The 19,693-nt window shown below is 31.5% G+C and overlaps 2 protein-coding genes across 2 annotated transcripts in view; both read right to left on the reverse strand.

The window, feature by feature from the left end:
* LOC107447615 (sodium-coupled monocarboxylate transporter 1) overlaps positions 1-19,693 on the reverse strand; it is a 170,977-nt gene that overhangs the window by 2,845 nt on the left and 148,439 nt on the right. The gene's annotated exons all lie outside the window — the stretch shown is intronic.
* LOC147803062 (sodium-dependent multivitamin transporter-like) lies at positions 6,725-9,342 on the reverse strand. Its single transcript, XM_087153695.1, has 3 exons — positions 8,831-9,342; positions 7,960-8,114; positions 6,725-6,761 (listed from the first exon to the last, which is right to left on the reverse strand). Exons 1-3 carry the CDS (start codon positions 8,954-8,956, stop codon positions 6,725-6,727), a joined length of 318 nt encoding a protein of 105 aa, XP_087009821.1. The 5' UTR covers positions 8,957-9,342.

Below are 19,693 nucleotides of genomic sequence, written 5' to 3' on the forward strand. Positions count from 1 at the left end.
TTATTTATGAACGAATGTAAAAACATTATTTTAAGCAAGTAATCTTTTTTTTTAATAATTCATATGTGTGCTATAATTACATTTCAAATGTTAGTTTTTAATGCGTATTGATTTTTGCAATTTATTTCACTTAATGAAACACTTTTAATGAAAATTCTTCAATAAAATTAAATTTTAAGATACTTATTCAGAATTCTATTTCATTAAAGATGTATCTTAAATCGATAAAATGAATTGAGATATTCTAAATCGAACTGTTCAGATGTTACAAAAAATTATTTATCGTTCAAACGCGTTCCTAATTCTAAATAAAAACATTTATGCATGTTCCCAGTTCATAAAAGGAAGTTCTTTTAGAGGCGTAGGACGACATTTCCGGGCACGTGCCGTAACTCTCCTAGAAGACTTCGCAACACTTACGTAATCCCATGCAAGTTTCTGACAAAAAATTGACCGAAAAAGTCATTTAAAAAAACTGTAGTTTAAAGATGGAAATCGAATGCAGATTTGAAATCTGCGATATGAAAATATCCATGATCCTTCAAAAAATTTCATGTAATAAGAAACAAAAGGGAAAAAAGACAAATTTACCCCCAGAGTGATTTACACCGGAAAAGAAAGTTTTGAAAAAGAAATGCTTTGTTATTTTTATGTATTTAGATTCAACGGACAGAGGCCTAAACTAACATCACTTTCCAAAAAACAGGAAAAGAAAAAAAAAACTCGCTTGATTTGAATACTTGTCTACATGTGCTGAACTGAATAATTATAGGTAAGATTTTTTTAAATAATTACAGATTAGATATAGAGTACATTATTTATTTTGAAAATAAATAATATACTCTATATTTATTTTAAAAGATATATAACCTTGTCAGATACTTTCCTTGTGAGCACTCCAATTAAAAAGACTCCAAATATGATACCCTGTGGTGCAGATAATAAGACTTGCACAAGATGTTGCAAGCTAGTTGCTTTTAAGAACAGAAAACTTAGAGCAATACCAATGGCCCCATAAATGAGAGCTGTGAAAATGACACACTATACTACATATATATTATGAAAACATTTATAAGCAATCTTTAGTTTCAATAACAGTTTAATCAAACGTGGATTTTTCAGAGAAAAAACATTTTTATGTGAAGCATTTGAATTAAAATAATAGTTATTTTATAGAATCAGTTTATGTATTTTTTCATCAGCGTCAAAAACAATTTGGGTTTTTAAAAAGATAATCCCCAGAAATACTGAGGTGGTAACATACTACTTGATTAAAAACTTCATTCGCTTCCAAAATATACAAATTGGAAAAGGGCCGGTATAGTCTGGTCGGTAGGGCGCTGGGCCCATGTCCGAGAGTTCGTGGGTCCGAACCCCGCCGGTCGAAGACTCCCCAAAAGACTCCCCGAGTCGCAAAAGCCCTCCATGTTCCCATAACAAATCAATACCGCTGGAGGTACTGGATTGGAGATCGATCGTTCTCTGATTCAGGTCAAAATTACGATCTGTGGATGAATGAATGGATGTATGAATGGGTTCGCTCTATAAACGGGTGCGACGTATGGTGTGGCAGAAGTCGAATTCTTGGCCATAGATGGCGCCACTGGAAAACAGGAACAAACGCACCCCTCTGCCTAAACAGGCATACGTCAGCAACAACAAATTTGAAATATCAGTGGATATATTTCAAGCACTCGAAAATAAACGCCTTTTTTTAAGACTTGCCAGATGTGAATGAGACGAAACAAATATCAAATCACTTTCGTTTCTTCACTGGTAAGTGTTAAAAATGGACGTCTACTTCTAAGCGCTTGAAACATACCGACTGATATTTCCAATTTGTATATTTTTGAAGTTAATAAAGTTTTCAATCAAGTAATACTATAATACTATGGATTTTTCTTCATTAAAAAACTACGAGGGAGTAAATATTTTTGATGCAAAAAACAACGAACCAACAAATACTTTAAGTCACTGCCTTTAAGAGGAACATAACCAACACAAAATAAATTTTTTTTCTTCAAAATGTAATAAAAGAAATGGCTAAATGCGATAACCTCTTAATTTTTTATATAACTTAATTCGAAGTTTAGAAAATTTTGTACATAGTGGTAAACTTATCATTAAAAATAATTTTTTGCCACCCTTTAAGATCCATATTTGAGAGTTAATTCAAAAGTTTAATACAAAAAGGTTTTCAAAAGTCCTTTCTGCTTTTAACTCTCTCTCATACCACTTATTAAAAAAGCACTTTAAAAAAAACCCAAGCACTTCTATTCATTACTAGATTTTGCAAAAATTACATTTACGCAACACAAAAATCAGCAATAAATAACGATAAATTAATAATTGAATTATTATTAAATGTGATTTCATGCCATTAAAGTATAATCAACAAAAAAAAACTAATTAAAAATAGATGGTTTTATCCTTTCTTTTTTACACCGTTCAAAACTAGATATTGTAGCGTATTTTCATATAAATAATGCTTAAATAAAAAGAAAATTATCAAAATTACGACAGTCAAAAGTTATCAGAGGCAAAAAATAGTATGTATACTATAATAAAGCTGCTACTTTTAATGGAGGATATCGTCTTTTAAAAACATAAAAAAGAAACGTAGCTGCATTGATTTTATTTATTTGAAACTATTAAAAGCTCTAAATACAAATTATTATAAATATTATTTACGCTTCTGAAATATGTATTTTAAATGTTTGTAAAGAATCAATCTTGAGCTATTATTAAATTCTGATTAATAAGATAGCTAATTATTTATTCGTTATATGAAATAAGGGTACAGTAAAGCACATTTGGAGTTGTAAATGTTTTATCTAATTTTAGGCTTTGGAATATCGTAAGCAGTAAAAGACTATTTTGGAAAATAGATCCCACTATATCCTTTCCAAATCACTTTATGATATCCAAAACCGCAACCCTGACTTACCTGCAAACATTTGTTTTAGTTTTTTTACTGTTTTATTTATATTATGTTGTTAGCATTTGTTATTGCATTTTGTTGATATTGTAAGTATATAAATTTTCAAAACATTTCTAATTATTGCACTTTTAAATTATTTTAAACAGATGACATATCTAATGATTTTGATTAAAAGTTATGTTACATAATAAATTTTGAAAATTTAAAAAACTATGAAACGAAATTTTTATTTCATTTAAACCAATTAAAGAAATTTCTGATCAAACTTAGGTCTTTCATAAACCTGAAAAAAAAATGGAGATGGTAAAAAAATATAGAAAAAACTGAAAGTTCAAAAGTAACAAGAACCAAACATTAACATTAATTTTTTAACTTATAATTTTGATAATTTCATTAAAAATACATGACAATTAATGTAAGAAAATATTATTATATAAATATAAAACAGTCAGATATATTCTTTTTTGAAAAACAAATTATTCAAAATAAGTCACATGCAACTTACAAATTATTTTAGTCATTAAAATAATTTTGAAATTGGAAATATTCCCCTTTTTATAAAAAGGTTTTATGAAGTCAATGACTGTGACTGTAGCGGCTGAATTCAGGGCAGATGATATTGTACTTAGTGAAGCGCTGAATATACCAGCTATACATAATCCTGTCATTCCAGGTATAGAATGAAACGTGTTTACAACATAGGCAGGAATGATCTAAATAGAACAAAAAAAGATAATTGGCAATTTTCATAAAATTTAAACTAGCGAAACAATGTTTGTAAAAGCTTTAAAATTTTCTCAGATAACTGTTAGAGAAAATTTAATAACATTTAAGTGTACTCGCGAAAAAGCTTCTGCAGGTTCATGCTATAATTTTGTTATAGTGTGCTCATTGTCAACTTCAACATCTAAAAGGTTTGTCTAGTCAAATGTGCTCGGCAAAACTTGAATAGGAACTCGAATGTTATTTGAATTTCTTATGAAAGCACTTTCTAGTTATTCCACAGCAATGTATTCCCAAGGCAAAAAATCTTGATGGTTCTCCGTTGATGAATCAACATAATTATGATGGTCACCATCTTGAATTCCTGTCAAAGACCAACATACAACTTTATGAGGACCATCAAATCTGCCCAGCATCCCAATTTAGGAATTGGCATCTGCTTTAAGTTAGGCCAACTTAACATACCCAACATGGTATGATGGATTTTTATGTTGGGCCAACATAGCATACCTAATATAGTATGATGGATTTTTTTAATGGGCCAACATTGCAAACCCAACATGGCGTGATGGATTTTTATGTTGGGCAAACATAGCATACCAATCCGGTATGATGGATTTTTATGTTGAGTCACCAAAAAAATCCATCATGGTCCAGTATAATTTTCTAGTAGCCATTATATTCTTCCATTTATTTTACCACTACTACTTACCATTATATTCTATTGCGAAAATAAATGCACTATACCTGTACCCGAACGTTCTTTTAAGTTAAAGGTCAGTGTAGCAATAAACGCCAAAGGTAAAACTTGCTGATCTGTTATTGAAGAAACTGCTAATTCATCCGCATATATCAATATCATTAATGAAAACCTTCTAACACAATGCAAATAATTTACCCTGATGGGTTTTTGGTAAAACAAGACAACATTAGTTACCACACTTGCAGACAAACCACATAAAAGCTAAATGGTGCGTCAATAAATATTTTAAAGTTACCTCCTCCATTACCTAATCTCACTCCCATAGAGATATTGTGAAAAATAATGACAATTAAATTTCAAAAAGGCAGAAAGCAATTAACAAAAATGGAAGGAAGATTTGGAAGAGCAAGTAAAAAATAATTGAATGTGCAGTATAAGTTGAAACAGAACTGTCTACAGTTTTATTAGTAACAGTGGCTAATGCTGAAGTCATGCGAGAAAATCATTTTCCGAACATTTCTGCCTAAAGGAATAATTAAAATTTGTAAACGAATTTTAGTATCAGCGGCGAAAATTAATACCTTCCAGTTTTCAAGAGTTAAAATAGTAATTATAAAAGGTTTTAAAAATAGCACAAATAGTTCTGAAGTTCTTAGAGATTTGGTTGGGCGTTGTTTGACAAGGTCGGGCATAAACATAATTTTAGTAAAAAATGTACTAGGTAAAAATGTATTTAGTAAAAAATGTATTAAGACAAAAATGTATTATTAGTGAGTTCAAAAAGAAAATTGAAAAACGTAATGACAAAATTCGAAATTTTTTATTTAAAATGTATTAAATAAATGCATAAAACTCGAAAATGAATGAAAATAACTTGCTAATTAGTATTTTTATTCATTTTGTAAAATAATTGCATTTCGAAAGTGGTGTCACTCAGTCTGCTGCGAGATTTTCTCAGAAAGTGATTAGACACGCTGAATAAGTGCTCCACGGGAGCGCTAGAAGGTACTGCAGTGTTATATTTCACGTATAATTTTTTTACGATTGGATATCGATTCAAAATTGATATGCTTTCCGTTTCGAATTTTGAGCTCATGTATGCCATAAATTCTTCTGTCGCTGGTGATTGGCATGATGTTTTCAGCTTTAGAAAATTTAAAATCCCTGGGTTTTTTTTCTATTACGTTATTAGTTATAGCAGGGTGTTCAGCTTGGACAATTTTTTGGTAGCCTCCTCCCTATCTTTTTCTTCCAACCAATTAAATTTGATGCAAGGCACCAGACCAGCAGCAAACTCTTTTTAATTTAATTTGTTTTTTTGTTTTTTTTTTTAGAAAGCTTACCGAGTTTTAGAAGAAAGTAACGATTTCATTCGACATTTCCGTTACAAATACTTGTACTTTTTCCCTAAAAAAGTAACGAAAGTACAAGTAAAAGTACTAAATTTAAAAAGTCACGAAGTACAAGTAAAAGTACGTACTTTTTACTTGTACCGGCAGTACAAGTAACGAAAGTAAAAGTACTGCCATATATGCTCCTGTGTAACTAAATGTTTCTGTGTGAAACTGGAACCTGTGTGGTTCGATCTTAATTGTTTTAAGAGTCTGTGTGACTCATATTATTATTAAAGAATAAGCATAATCATTAAAAGTCTTGATTGACTTTATTAATGGTAACCAAGGCATTTACATATATATATTTTTTTTGGCCCTCTAATTACAAGTAAAAATATATTTTGGTATTTTTTAATTATAAAATATAATCTTTTACTTAAAAAATTTGTTAGATTATCGGAATTATATTTGTGCTAAAATATAAAATTCCAAAATATTAGTTTTTTTTTCTTCTCATTCAAACATTTACCAACAACTGATTTTGTAGATTAAAGAAACTCGAAATTAAATTAAGGAAATTATGAATTATTTTTTCTCTTAGACCTAAATAACTGTGAATAAGTGCAAATTAAAAAAAATATTGTTGGAAAAGACACCGGCTTTTCATGTTCTATTTCGTTACCATAAATTATTAAAATGCTAAAGATAACATTTTTTACTTATTTTGCCTAAATGAATACAAAATAATGACAAAAATATGAAAAATATAATTAATAAAAATTGTGCGCCAAAGGTTAATCTTAACAAGTTTTAAAAAGATATCTATAGCATACTTCGATTATAATATATAACTATAATCACCACTATTATATTGTATAACTATTATTACTATCACAGTTACTACTAATGCTACTAATACTATTTCTTCTATGATTACTGTTGCTACTACTATTGCTATTACTCCCGTTATTACTACTCCTATTTCTATTAAGAATTCTTTTACCATTGGAATTACTACTAACTTTACCAATGCATTTTAAGAGTATTAGCATGACAATTCCTGCAATGAGACAACTTATATAAATTTTAATATCATATCCTTAAGGAGTATTAGTTCATTTCTTTTTAAAAAAATTTCAAAGTGATGGTTTTAGGACGAAAGTTATTAAATGTCATTTTTTGATCAATCTCTGAACTATTACATCGTTTTATGAACCCGAAGTAATTTCAATTGACTTGACTTTTTCTTTAGCGATTACTCTCATTTTAATTGAACGCATTGATTACTTTCAAACAGGTGTGACAGAAGGTCACCCTCTATCTTTCTTTCTACTCTTCACACCCTTTCATTTTAGTAGAATTAATAATGCTTTAAAAACGAAAGTAACAGAAATATTTAAAACCGGTCATTTTGATCGGTATTGGCCATTTTAGGTACATTGTAAATTTACAAAAAAAAACTAATCAAAATAAATGAGTGAAATTTTTTGTGGAAGATGTTTATTAATATTTAGGAAAAGTCAGAAAAAAATCAAAGAAATCGGTGAAAACCAAAAAACAATTGAACGTTTTTCAAATCGTTTTGCGGTAAAAATGACTCGTCTGGCCGTTCTAGTGTTAACTCATATCATAGTACCAATAAATCAAGTCCAGACTGTTTTATTTTGAAGAAAAAATCAATTCAACGTAGAAACTTTATATTGATTTTTAGACCATAATATCATTCAAGTTTTCTGCAATCTTAATAAGCTATTATAGCCATGTTGTTGTTGTAGTTAATTTGCGTCACACTAGAGCTGCACAATGGGCTATTGGCAACGGTCTGGGAAACATCCCTGAGGATGATCCGAATACCGCACACCCTCGGTTCCTACGCAGACTGATCCAAGTGGTCACCCACCCGAATGAACCTCCCCGCTGAATAGAATGGATGTGTTATCACCGGTGATTAAACATATTTCCAAACTCTATATTACCCCTTCAGACCATAGCATCCAGCATCTAGACATCAACTTTAAATTCAACAATCTTCATTAGTACCTTAAAGCACCAGATCCTAATTATTACCTACTAGTTTCTAAATAATTAATTCATTGGATGGCAACAGCTAATTTATTTACGTAACCCAGATATGGTTTTCAAAGAATGAAGACTTTCTACTTTAAAATTTTATAATTCCGGCTAGAGGTGGGAAATAATCCTAAATTGTTATCAGCAAAAATTTTTGAATTAAAACGAAATTGTAAATCTTTACTTACTCGAACAAAACCAATCTTTGTCCTTCTTTTGCTTGCTGATAAATTTTAGAAATACCACCTCCATCTCTGATTCCAGTTGTATAGATTGAAAACACGCAAATAAACATGAGAGTGGCTTGGAAAACATCAGCCCATAAAACAGCTTTTAATCCTCCCTAGAACAGTATGCACACTCGGAAAAATTAATAAAAAAAATATACAATTATTTCTCTTTTTTGAATTCTTTTAAAAATAAAATTTTTCTAAACTATGTTTAGCTCCATGGAAATGTATAAATGCAAAATAAAGTTCAGTTCATAATTGTAACCAACTATATCATCCCATAACCATAATATCGCCCGTATGAGCCATTTTATTTTGTCATTTTTCTGAAACCTTTTAAAGGCGCAAGGTAAAACCATGTTTTCGTTTACTATGCAAACTTTGAACTATATTTAAAACTTTTTTTTAAAACTTTTCCTATGTTTCAGCAAAAAAGTTCATAGAAAACTTTTACAACAAAATGCTTCCATACTCCAATCATAACTTTCAAAGCCATTTTATCAGGCCATTTTACTAAAGTCTTCTTAAAGCATTAGCTGAAACCATCAGTTGACTAAGCTATTTTAACTAATTCACAACTCCACGGGCTAACTGTTGCACCAAGAATACACATTAGCCGGAAAGTTTTTATTAGTTTAAAAGTAAATGGACTGAAACTTTAAATGGACATATTTTCCTCTGGGGGCAGATCTGATTCTTTAATTTAAGCTTTACTGTGTTTTTATCCAAATTTTCGAATTGAGTATTTCCCTAGTAAGCGGTAGAATAAAAAGTTATCTTTACTGTAAACCGATGACAAATGCAATGCAAAATCTCTCTAATTACTCACCACTGAACAATACAGAGCGCAAACAGCTCTTAATGATACAATAGACATTTCCAATGATAAATTCGTGACTGCGCTGAGAGCTAAAACAGCACCATAGAGAGCTATCGCCATGAAGGACATCTGCATGAAACGGGGGAGGATACATTAGTGTAATAAATAACTTAAGACAACTATGCTATCATTATCAACTAACACTTACCATCTGAATCAGGAAAACTACCGATACCATGTATCTTATTATGTTTCCATACCGCATCTTTAGAAACTATAAAATTTGAGAAAGAAGCAGCGTGTAAGTTACATTAGAAGTAGTTGAGTATGTATAAGTTTCAATAGAGGCCATCTTAGAGGAACATTGACAAAAGAAAAAAAATTATGTTTGGAAGTGCAAATTTAAATGGGTGTTATTAAAATGTCCAAACAGTTATGGGCATCGTTGGTAATTTATGACGGTGGTTACAATCCCTCTCGATAATTAAAAACTCTCTAAAAAACACTCCTCAATATGTCTGTCAAATAATGAAGTGGGGACCGGGATAGCCTGGTCGGTAAGGCACTGGGCCCATGTCCAAGAGTTCGTGGGTTCGATCCCAGGACTGCCGAAGATTCCCCATGTAGTAAAGTGGTAACTGATACCGTTAAATCTGTCGAGTCGCAAAGTCCTCCTTGTTCCCATAACAAGTAGCAAAATCTCCATGTTCCCATAACAAATCGAAACCACTAGGGGTACTGATCCAGGAGTTTCCCTGTCTTCTGGATGGGTTCAAAATTTCAAGGTTGCGGAGTTGAACATTAGTAATCGTAAATCCAAAATTGGGTCGGCTGTTCAATGACGGATATAAGAAAAATAATGATGAAGAGGGAGTCGCGATAGTCGCTCGCCTTCCAATGAGGTGAATCGGGTTCGAATCCCACCGATAGCTGGTCGATACGCATTCAGCAACCGGCTTGCACCCACCACAGTGCTGGTGTGAAACATCCTCAGTGGTAGACGGATTATGGGTCTCTTTGTCGTCTCTTTGACGACTTAGAGTCTCTTTGTCGTCTGGCTAACCGTGGGAGGTTCTCGTGTTCTTCCTCTCTATGTAACGCAAATACGGGTTAGTTCCATCAAAAAGTCCTCCACGAAAGCAAATTTCTTCCAATATTTGATCCAGGAGTTCCCTTGTCATTTGGATTGGTTTTAAAATTGCAAGGCTACTGAGTTGAACAGTAGTGTCATAAACCCAAAAATGGGCCGGCAGTTCAACTACGGTTATAAAATAAAATAAAGAAAAATTTCATGAATTATTATCAATTTAATTTCCACAAAGCTAAAGAAAAGAAAGAAAAATAATAAATCTTCTTATATTTGCAAGTTTTCTTTTTCATATGCGAAAAATTTAGAGAACTGTTGAGACTATTTATTTCAATTTCTACCCCCTCAAAAATTGAACACCTGTGACGCCCATGAATTAAAACCTATTAACGTTGTTTCATCAGATCGTCAAAAAAGATGCCACCAGAAGTAATGTTAAGCAACAGAGGAAGAAGAAAAAAAAATATTAAATGTCGAATTTCTCGATAAATTCAGAAAAAGGACCGACCATTCGAGCATATTTTTAAATAAAAGTTAGTCAAGATAAAAATTTATAGCTCTTAGGTGTTTGATAGTTTCAAAGAATAGAATTGAAACATCAAATATTCGAAAGTAAAATATTTTACCAAAAAACAAAATATATTTCATGAATTATTTTAAAAAGCTAAATAACCCAAAATCCAATTTTTTAAACAAAATGCTAGCTCATGTTAATGCGCTCATTTAAAAATCTAATTCGAACTATACATAGATTAATTTTTTAATTGAGAACAAATTTCAATTTAATTATTCACATTAATTTCTCTAAAATAAAAAAATGGCACGTGTGCGCTAAAAATATATAGCACTGAATATAAAATTTTCAAAGAATATATTACTGAATTTATTTCGTATATATAGCACCACCAAATAATTTTAAAATACTTATAAATAGTTTTGCTCCTTTATAAAAATTTCAAAAGACATTATTCAACCAAAAATATTATTTATGTACAATAAACTATATGAATTTTATTGGTTATATTTTCTCATTTATTCATTTCAATAGAAATTCAAGTTAGGAAAACCAGCGCATAACAACTTCAAACAATTAAAAACACATTTAAAACTTTTAAATGCTGTATAAATATGGATCTGTACTCAATTTGGAGCTTTTGGAGCCCACTTTGGATTTCTTAAACTTTTTATAAATTTAACGGTTAACGATAGTTTATTAAAAAATGGTTGGAATGGTTTAAAAATAATTCTTTTATCAATATTTCAAATGTTACTTTCAGACAATAAATTACAATAAAAAAGTTAAAACCTTTAAAAATTAAGTTATATAATTCACGATTTTTTCAAACCTTGAAAATATTCCTACTGAATGCGTTTTGATTGTTTTTTTAAATGCACCAAATACATATACAAAATGGACCAAATTCTCAACTCCAAAATTGTATATTTTATATGAATTTTTATTTTGATGAGAAAGTGACAAAAATTATCTTTGGTTCAGTGTTGGAAATTATCTTGTATTAAGATAAAAATGTTTTTTTATCAATACATCTGAAATCTACACAGAATCATTTATTTATAACGAAAAGAGAAGGGAATAATATCTCCACTCTACTCTTAGGAAGAAGACCTATTAAATTTTTCTGTTTGTTTTCGAACTAAATCGTTAGAACAGTTTGGAGCCGACTCCAGAAGCTTTGGGTTTGAAATCGACCCATTATATAAAAAATTTTGAGCAATTTCAGGCAAAAAATCATTGGTCGTTTCAACCAAAATAAATTTTCATTTATTCTAAAACGTGTCATTTTATTTGGTAACACTTTGTTCTATCAATTTATAACAATGGTAAAGCAAAGTTGCATTTCTTCTGACATTTAGATGGAATTGCAATTTAGTCAAAGTACTTCATGTAACAAAACGAAAATCCCGTGATTGAATTCTCGGATATCTGTATTCCTAGTGCACATAGATTCACAAAACTTTGGGAAAGTAAGGATTTCGTCTTCAAAAATTTCACAGATCACTAAGTTGGCAATTGCGTAGATAATGCTATGATAATTGCGTAGATTTGCAATGATAACTTTTTTATTTCCTTTGTGTTATTGCGTGGTGTTAAAATATGGAATTTGGGTAATCAAACCAAATTTGCTTTCAATCAAAAATACAAATTTCTTCTTGAGGTCATTTTTCATGTTCAATTTATATTTTGAATTCATGCTTTATTTGTACTGTGTTCCTTGGTGTTTTATTTTCAAAAGTGAACTACTTTTGAAAAATAGGTTACAATTTAGAACTTAGTTGCTTTCTGGTTTCTAAAATGTATTTTTTAATGTGTCTATAATATGTAGACACGAACTTGGAAAAAAATGGCAGTGTCTATAATCTGTATACAGTTTAGGTTATAATCTGTATACTGTAAAACTATAGTTTTAAAGTTTATTCGGAAATGGGTTTCTTGGTTGCTAACTTTTATTTACTAATTTAACTATTAATAATTCAAATTCATCTTGCATGTTTTTAAATATATCAACGAAATTTGCTAAATGTACTCGGAAATAACATTTCTGTTAAAGTAATCTTGATACATTTTATAATATTATCTCTTTATTGTACAGTTGAAAATGAACACAATACCATGGATTATTTTCTTAAAATTAAGCCTTTTGAAAGGAAGCGAGGGTTTTTAGAATATTTCTTCAACCCCAAAGCTCTGATTTTTTGCTTCTTTTTCAGATGGTTTCTCTATAGCACTGTTCTGTGATTTTTTTTTGACCGTGAAAGCAGATTATTGTATCTGGCTATCTGCATCTCGTTTCTTTAGACTGTGCATTGAACTCGATCCCTATAAAAAATCTGAATAAGAAAAGTATAGTAGAAATAGGCGAGAAACAGTATACTTGAATTTTGGAATTAGATTTGGAATGCGTAGTAATGTCGGGAAGCTGTTCACAACTCTCTTTTCATTTCAACAATGCAAAATATTCCTCACAGCGTATCTTGTATATTTTTTATACTGAATTAAATGAAACAGATTAATAACTTACCTATCATCTTCACGCCAGTCTCGTTTTTTGACAACCCTTGTCCCGCGTCAGTCCTCTTGCCTCCTTCCATCCGTTTAGTTTTGCTTTTGCGCAGATATTGTTGCATGTATCTTTGCCGTCTCGACTTTCCTCTTACGTTTTCCTTCGGGTGTCCAAGTAAATGCGATGTTAGCAGGGCCATCCCATGTTAAACGCATTGTCCAGTTCGTCTTGTCTTCAAACTAATCTCATGAATGGGTGGTAATTTTGCCTTTGTTAGTAGATTTTTATTTAAAATAGGGTTGAAACCATGAGTAGATAGAATTAATAGCTCAGTATTTCCCTTTTGTATAAAATTTTAACTTGTACTGATTTACTTTACATCGATATCTACAATAAAGTTACCGAATCCAACAACGAATTAGTGTTTCTAAAAATTACCTGAGGATACACGTTTAGTTACTCTTTTGAGCAGTGTTTCTACAAAAATAAATATTTTAATATCTACGATAAATTAAATAAAGCAAGTTGTGGATTAAAAAGCATAATAATGGAGGAAAGGTAATTATTTAAGAAAACCATAAAGTATCGCGACATAATTATTGATGCCAACGTTGCTTATTTTTTACAACTATGGTACTACTGTTTAGTGACGTCCCGCAGTGGACTGATCGTTAAGACACGGTTCCCAGCAGATCACCGAAGTCAAGCATCACTGGCTGCGGTCAGTGTGCGGGTGGGTGACCACTTGGATCAGTCTGCGTAGGGACCGAGGGTGTGCGGTATTGGTCCTCGTTAAACTGTTCTACCGTAAAGTGCTCGATATCGCGTGCAGGTCGTTGGGCTACCGAAGCAGGGGTGCCATCCCCTCTGCACAGGATCAAAATTGTGATGGCATGTCTTCGGATCATCCTCAGGGATGTTTCCCAGACCGTCGCCAATAGCCCATTGTGCAGCTCTAGCGCGACGTAAATTAACAACAACAACAGTTTAGTGACAGTGTAACAGCTGTTTTAATTGATACAAAATATTCTAAAATAAGCATCAAAATACCGACTCTTATGTTGACATTTAGGAAGTCCGAAACTAAAAGGGGAGAAGAATGAATGTCGTTCCAGTCCAGACCTAAACAGTTCAAGATATGCTCAGGTGATGCCTGGTTTTGTTGGCATTTAGGGCAAAGAGGAAAGATCGTTCGATTGGCAGAAAATGTGAGATTTTTCAGGTGTCCACTGGCCAGTCGGGTTAAGCAAGTGTTGGTCTGCCTGTCGCCAGGAAGAAATAGAGAGAGTCCTGGTCTTTTTGGTTTATACCAGTAGTGAAAAGGAGGAAGCAGCCACTTTTGTTTGTTCTGGGCCTTTTGCCTAGCGAAACTTTCAAGGTAGGTAAGCTCTGAGGTGGAGGGGGCTGGATGGTCTAGTCCCTTCTTTGCAAGAGTGTCAGCCAACTCGTTTCCGTGGATATCGACGTGGGACGGGATCCATTGAAAGTGGACTTCATCCGACTCTTATAATAGGCCCTTACGGCCCACTGAAAGGTACCAGAGAAAATTGATTGGGATGAATTTTAGCTGTCAAGAGTAGGCGTGTTTGTTGGAGCGTATTTAACTAAAATTCCTTTGTGGGTCATAACATAATTAATTATATTTTATAACCAGATTTGAATAACCGACCTAATTCTGAATTTACTACTATCAATGTTCAACTCTATAGCATTGTTATTTTGAATCCAACCCAAAACACTAGGTAACATTAGTACAAAATGGCACTCGTGCAAGACTTTTTGGATTTAACTAATTTTTAAAAAAAAATTAGATATTTAAAAGTGTTTTTCTGTCTCTTGTAAATATATCTAACTCTGTTTGAAAGGTACTGAAATATTGATACCTGAAACTAAAAATAGAGTTTTTTCAAGACATCCTCATAATTCTTAAGCTTTTTCTTATTTACTGGTGGTATTGAATTTAACTTCGAGAAAGGAGACAAGTCGTTCTTAGCTAGCTGCCCTGCAAACAAATTAAGCTTCAGTTTAAAAGCTTTGAGATGGGCCCAGATATCATCAATAAATTGATTTTTCCTTGCATCTTAACATTCAAGTTGTTCATATGACAAAGAAGATCTGTGACAAATGTCATTTTGTATCTTCGAATATAAAATGGATGTATAATGTATATTATTTATATTCGCAACGCATCGGCAAGTTAAAATTCTATCCGCGGGCCGAATGAAACCTTCCGGGGGGGGCACAATTGGCCCGCGGGCCATAGTTTGCCCATCCCTGATTCAATCATTAGATCAAAGGTTGTCATGTAAAGTGGTCCGTTTATTTTTGTGCTCTCTTTTCATGAGAATGAAAGCAAAAAGTTTTACACGCATCACTTTAGAACTTCAAAGCTATAAGAACATCGAATGAATCAAATTTTTTAAGCACTCTATCAATCCAACAAAATGGGGGAATGAACAATGTTGATGTTGCTGGTAGTTTACATAACATTAGAGCTGCACTATGAACTATAGGCAACGGTCAGAACAACCCAGAGGATAACCCGAAGACAAGTCATCGCAATTTTGAGAGGGGATTGCACCCCTGTTACGGTAGCCTGACGACCTGCACGCAGCGTCGAGCACTTCTAGGGTAGAACAGTTTCACGAGGACAGATACCGCACACCCTCGGTCCCTTTGTTGGCTGATCAATGTGGCCATCCACTGCATGCTGCTTATAGCCAGTTCTGCTTGGCTGTGGTGTTCTACTGGGTATCATGACTTAACCATCAGTCCACTGCGGGACTAAACACTGTTGCAGGCCCAAGACTGTAAATTCTATATATTTTCCTAAAATAATCAAAAATATACCTAGGTCAAGTAGACCTATGGACAAATTTTTAAACTATACAATTTGGTGAGTGAAATAATTAAATGGAAATATTATTAAAACAAATATTATTTTGCACCTTCAAATATACAGATAGATGACTATTACTACTTAAATTATTAAAAATTTGATGCATTTGAAATTTTTTCTTAAGAAAAAATTTCAAGCAGGTCAGAAGAGTGTCATTTAAATAATTTCGAAAAAAATTTTGTTTTAAGGAAATAGTTCTTGTTGCGCTTTAAGAAATCTTTGATATAAGCATGAAAGTGCATGGTAAAATTATTTCTTGAAGTTCTATAAAATTGTAAATTTTTATCTCAAGCTAATCTTGTAATATTTCATTTAAAAATGATATTGTTAAGTTTTTGAAAATTACTCATGTACAGATCAAATATAAAAATAAATAATATGACAAGATCTATTTAATTTGTTTGAATATAAATTTACAACTAAAAGTTTTTAAAGCATAATTTATTTGTATCACATATATTATATCAAATATATACAACATTTTAAAAAAAACTAAATAAATTATTTTTATATGTCTTTACCTAATATGTGAGTCAAATAAAACTATTTTTATCAATAGATTACTGATTTTTTTATTGTAAAGTTTCTTTATTTGAAAGGGATAAAATGAAATAATTCGTTTAATTCAATATCTTAACCTTCTGTACCGTTTGTATTTGATATGTCAAAATCAAATCAAACATCTATTTTAAATTAAGAAGCCCCCTTTTCTTGCATTTTAAGTATATATAATTTAATTTCTTTTTTATAAAGTAATTTTGAATTTTTTAACTCACTATAAGAAGCAGTTAGGTATTTACATTCAATTTAAAAACCAAGCTTTTTTGTATAAACCAATGTTTGCATAGACTAAATTTCAGAAGAAGGATAACAATTCAAACTTAGGAATTGAGGAAGCTTAATAGTTACTTCTAATTAAAAATAATTGAGAAAAAAAATCACAAAATAACTACCTCATGAAATGGCCTAAAATAATTTGATAAATATGTGATAATTTATAAAAGCAGATTTTGTTATTTATTTGAATGCATGAGAAAAAAATGACTTACTATTCAATAAGGTATACAAGACATGAAGTCCCGCAGTGGACTGATCGTTAAGACACGCTTCCCAGCAGATCACCGAAGTCAAGCATCACTGGCTGCGGTCAGTGTGCGGGTGGATGACCCACTTGGATCAGTCTGCGTAGGGACCGAGGGTGTGCGGTATTGGTCCTCGTTAAACTGTGCTACCGTAAAGTGCTCGATTTCGCGCACAGGTCGTCGGGCTACCGAAACGGGGGTGCCATCCCCTCAGCAGAGGATCAAAATTGTGATGGCATGTCCTCGGATCATCCTTCGGGATGTTTCCCAGACCGTCGCCAATAGCCCATTGTGCAGCTCTAGTGCGACGTAAATTAACAATAACAATAACGAGACATGAAACTAGTTAAAAATATTACAAACATTCTTTTCCACTGCATTAGTATAGATAGGCCTGGCATTATTTTTAAAAAAAATATGGAGATGTATAAAATTCTTCATGTGTATAACTCTTCAGAGTAATATCATTCAAGTTAAGCTCCAAACTAAAGTTCAATAATTATTGAATAAATGTACAGTATATATAAAAAATGAGAGATGACACTTCATCAAAAAAATAACCAATCAGCTATTGATACGGTTCAATTCTTGTAACCCGCTGAAGAAGATAACGCACTAACCTCAATTTCAGCCCATCACGCAAACTTTTAAAATGTATCAAAAAAACTGGTTTTCGATACAAAATGGAGGAGATGAAAACCGCTTCTTATATTAATATAGATCACTTTTACTGTGTAGTTTACTGTAAATTTTGAATAGCAGCTGTAACCTTACAGTAAATTTTGAATAGCATTTTACTGTCATATTAGCCTGAATAGCAGTTTGTCTGTTTTTTTTTTTTTAATTTATAGTGCTGTGGTTCAAATAACTGATGCTATTTCTAAAACATATCAATTACGATTTAACAGCGCACAGTATATATCTATTCTTTCAATTGATATTCAAATGCAAGACAAATTAATTATTGAAAAAAAAATAAAAAAACAACTGCAAAAAATGTTACCTTCTTAGAGTTTATAGTTTATAGCATTTTCTTCCACGTGTTATCAATATAAACAACGTTTAATGAGAATAAGACAGTAATAATTATGAGAAATGATATGTTTTTACGAACATAAATCTCCCTCAAATGAACTTAATTTCTTTTCAGCGTCTCATTACCAGAGGATTCTTTTTACCGCATTTAATAAGCTAGAGCAAGTCGCAAAAGTTTGAAATCAGACAAAGAAATCAAAATGTTTAAAAAATACAGTCTTGGTGTTGCCGATTATGTTATTATTTCGTTGACACTTTTGTTATCAGCTGGGATAGGGTTATGTGCAAGGTATTTCAAAGGTCAGCAGAAAATATCTTCGGATTATTTGTTGGCAGGAAGAAATATGGCAAAATTTCCTGTCATTTTTTCCATCATTGTCACTTTAACATCCACGGCTTCTTTTCTTTCATCGCCAGCTGAAGTTTACAAATATGGCATTGCTTTTATTATCTCTATTTTTATGATACCCATAGGAATGTTTATATCATCAAGCGTTATTATACCAGTGTATTTCCAATGCGAAGTCGCAAGCATAACTGAGGTAAGAAATTGAAATTTATTAAATTAAGTTTTTGTTTTCAAATTGCTAAAAGAAGTAAATGTAAGATTTTAGGGCTATAAAATTATAACTCTCACAGTACCCAAGTGAAAATTTTAGGTGGTACCATCAAAACATGTTCATGGTTTATGTTGTTTTCAGTGTTATTCATGATGGTCACCATCATCCAACATTTTCCATTATGGGCAATTCCACGGAAGTGTCAACTTTTAAGTGAAATTTTTTTTTTATGAATTGCATATTTTAATTTTAAAAATATATTAAAAAATTGCCAAAGTCTACATATTGCCGTTTCATTTTTGATAATTTTAGATAAGATGTGACATTGACAAGTTAGATATAAAACCTCTTCAGAGACAATCTAATTTTCAAAATGCTGAAATTTTTACTAATTCTTACATAAATATTAATCCTGCTTATCTGTTACATTCTGTTTATCATTTACGTATTAATAAAACATTTTTTAAATGAAGGCTTTCTTCTACTAAACTTTTTGTCATTCCGTCACAGCAAATAGATGTTAATAACTGCTAGCCAACCTGAGGTTAATTTTCCAAATTCCCATTTTTCATTGCTTACACATTATACTAAAAGTATAAAATAGTTCAGAAAAATAATAGCTGCAAAATTCGCAGAAACTACCAGTTCTAAGCGGCATGCAAAAGCTTGGTTGCCAAAATGTCATTCCGTCACGCCAATAAAAAGTTCGTAAAATTAAAAGTAAAAAAGATAGAAAATCCTGCTTTTTAGCTTATGAAGCGCATTATGCCAATAATAATTATATGCATGAGAAATTAGATACATTAGATACATAGAATTAGATATATTATTTGAAATTAGATACATAGAAACTTCAATTAATTGTTATTTTGCAAGTCAAAACGTCATTCCGTCACATATGGAATTGCCCTTAAGCGTTCATGGGTTTTGATATGCCAGCTAACTTCCATCATTCCATGATGGAAAATACTATTTTAATACTATGATGATTAGCTATTAAAAGAAGTTTGCTTCTCTTGGACCAACAATCCATGATGAACCATGATGGTTCCAACTATGCATTTCCATGATGGTTTAATAGGAATTTTTGATGGTTCAACATAATTCTGATGGTTAAACAAACCATCAAAACAAGTTGCTATTCTTATATTGGACCACTATAAAGCTGTCCGAATTTCTACTTTGG

This window comes from Parasteatoda tepidariorum, chromosome 10 (genome assembly GCF_982258835.1).
Source record: "Parasteatoda tepidariorum strain Cologne lab strain chromosome 10, Ptep-v5.0, whole genome shotgun sequence".
In the NCBI taxonomy this organism is placed as follows: Eukaryota; Metazoa; Arthropoda; class Arachnida; order Araneae; family Theridiidae; genus Parasteatoda; species Parasteatoda tepidariorum.

What these genes read in the sequence shown, in the direction of transcription:
- LOC147803062 (XM_087153695.1), bottom strand. Translation starts at nt 8,956, where the DNA reads ATGCAGATGTCCTTCATGGCGATAGCTCTCTATGGTGCTGTTTTAGCT. An exon ending in GCGCTCTGTATTGTTCAGTG is followed by an intron (nt 8,115 to 8,830) that starts GTGAGTAATTAG and finishes ATACTGTTCTAG; the next exon opens with GGAGGATTAAAAGCTGTTTT. An exon ending in CAAAGATTGGTTTTGTTCGA is followed by an intron (nt 6,762 to 7,959) that starts GTAAGTAAAGAT and finishes GTCTCATTGCAG; the next exon opens with GAATTGTCATGCTAATACTC.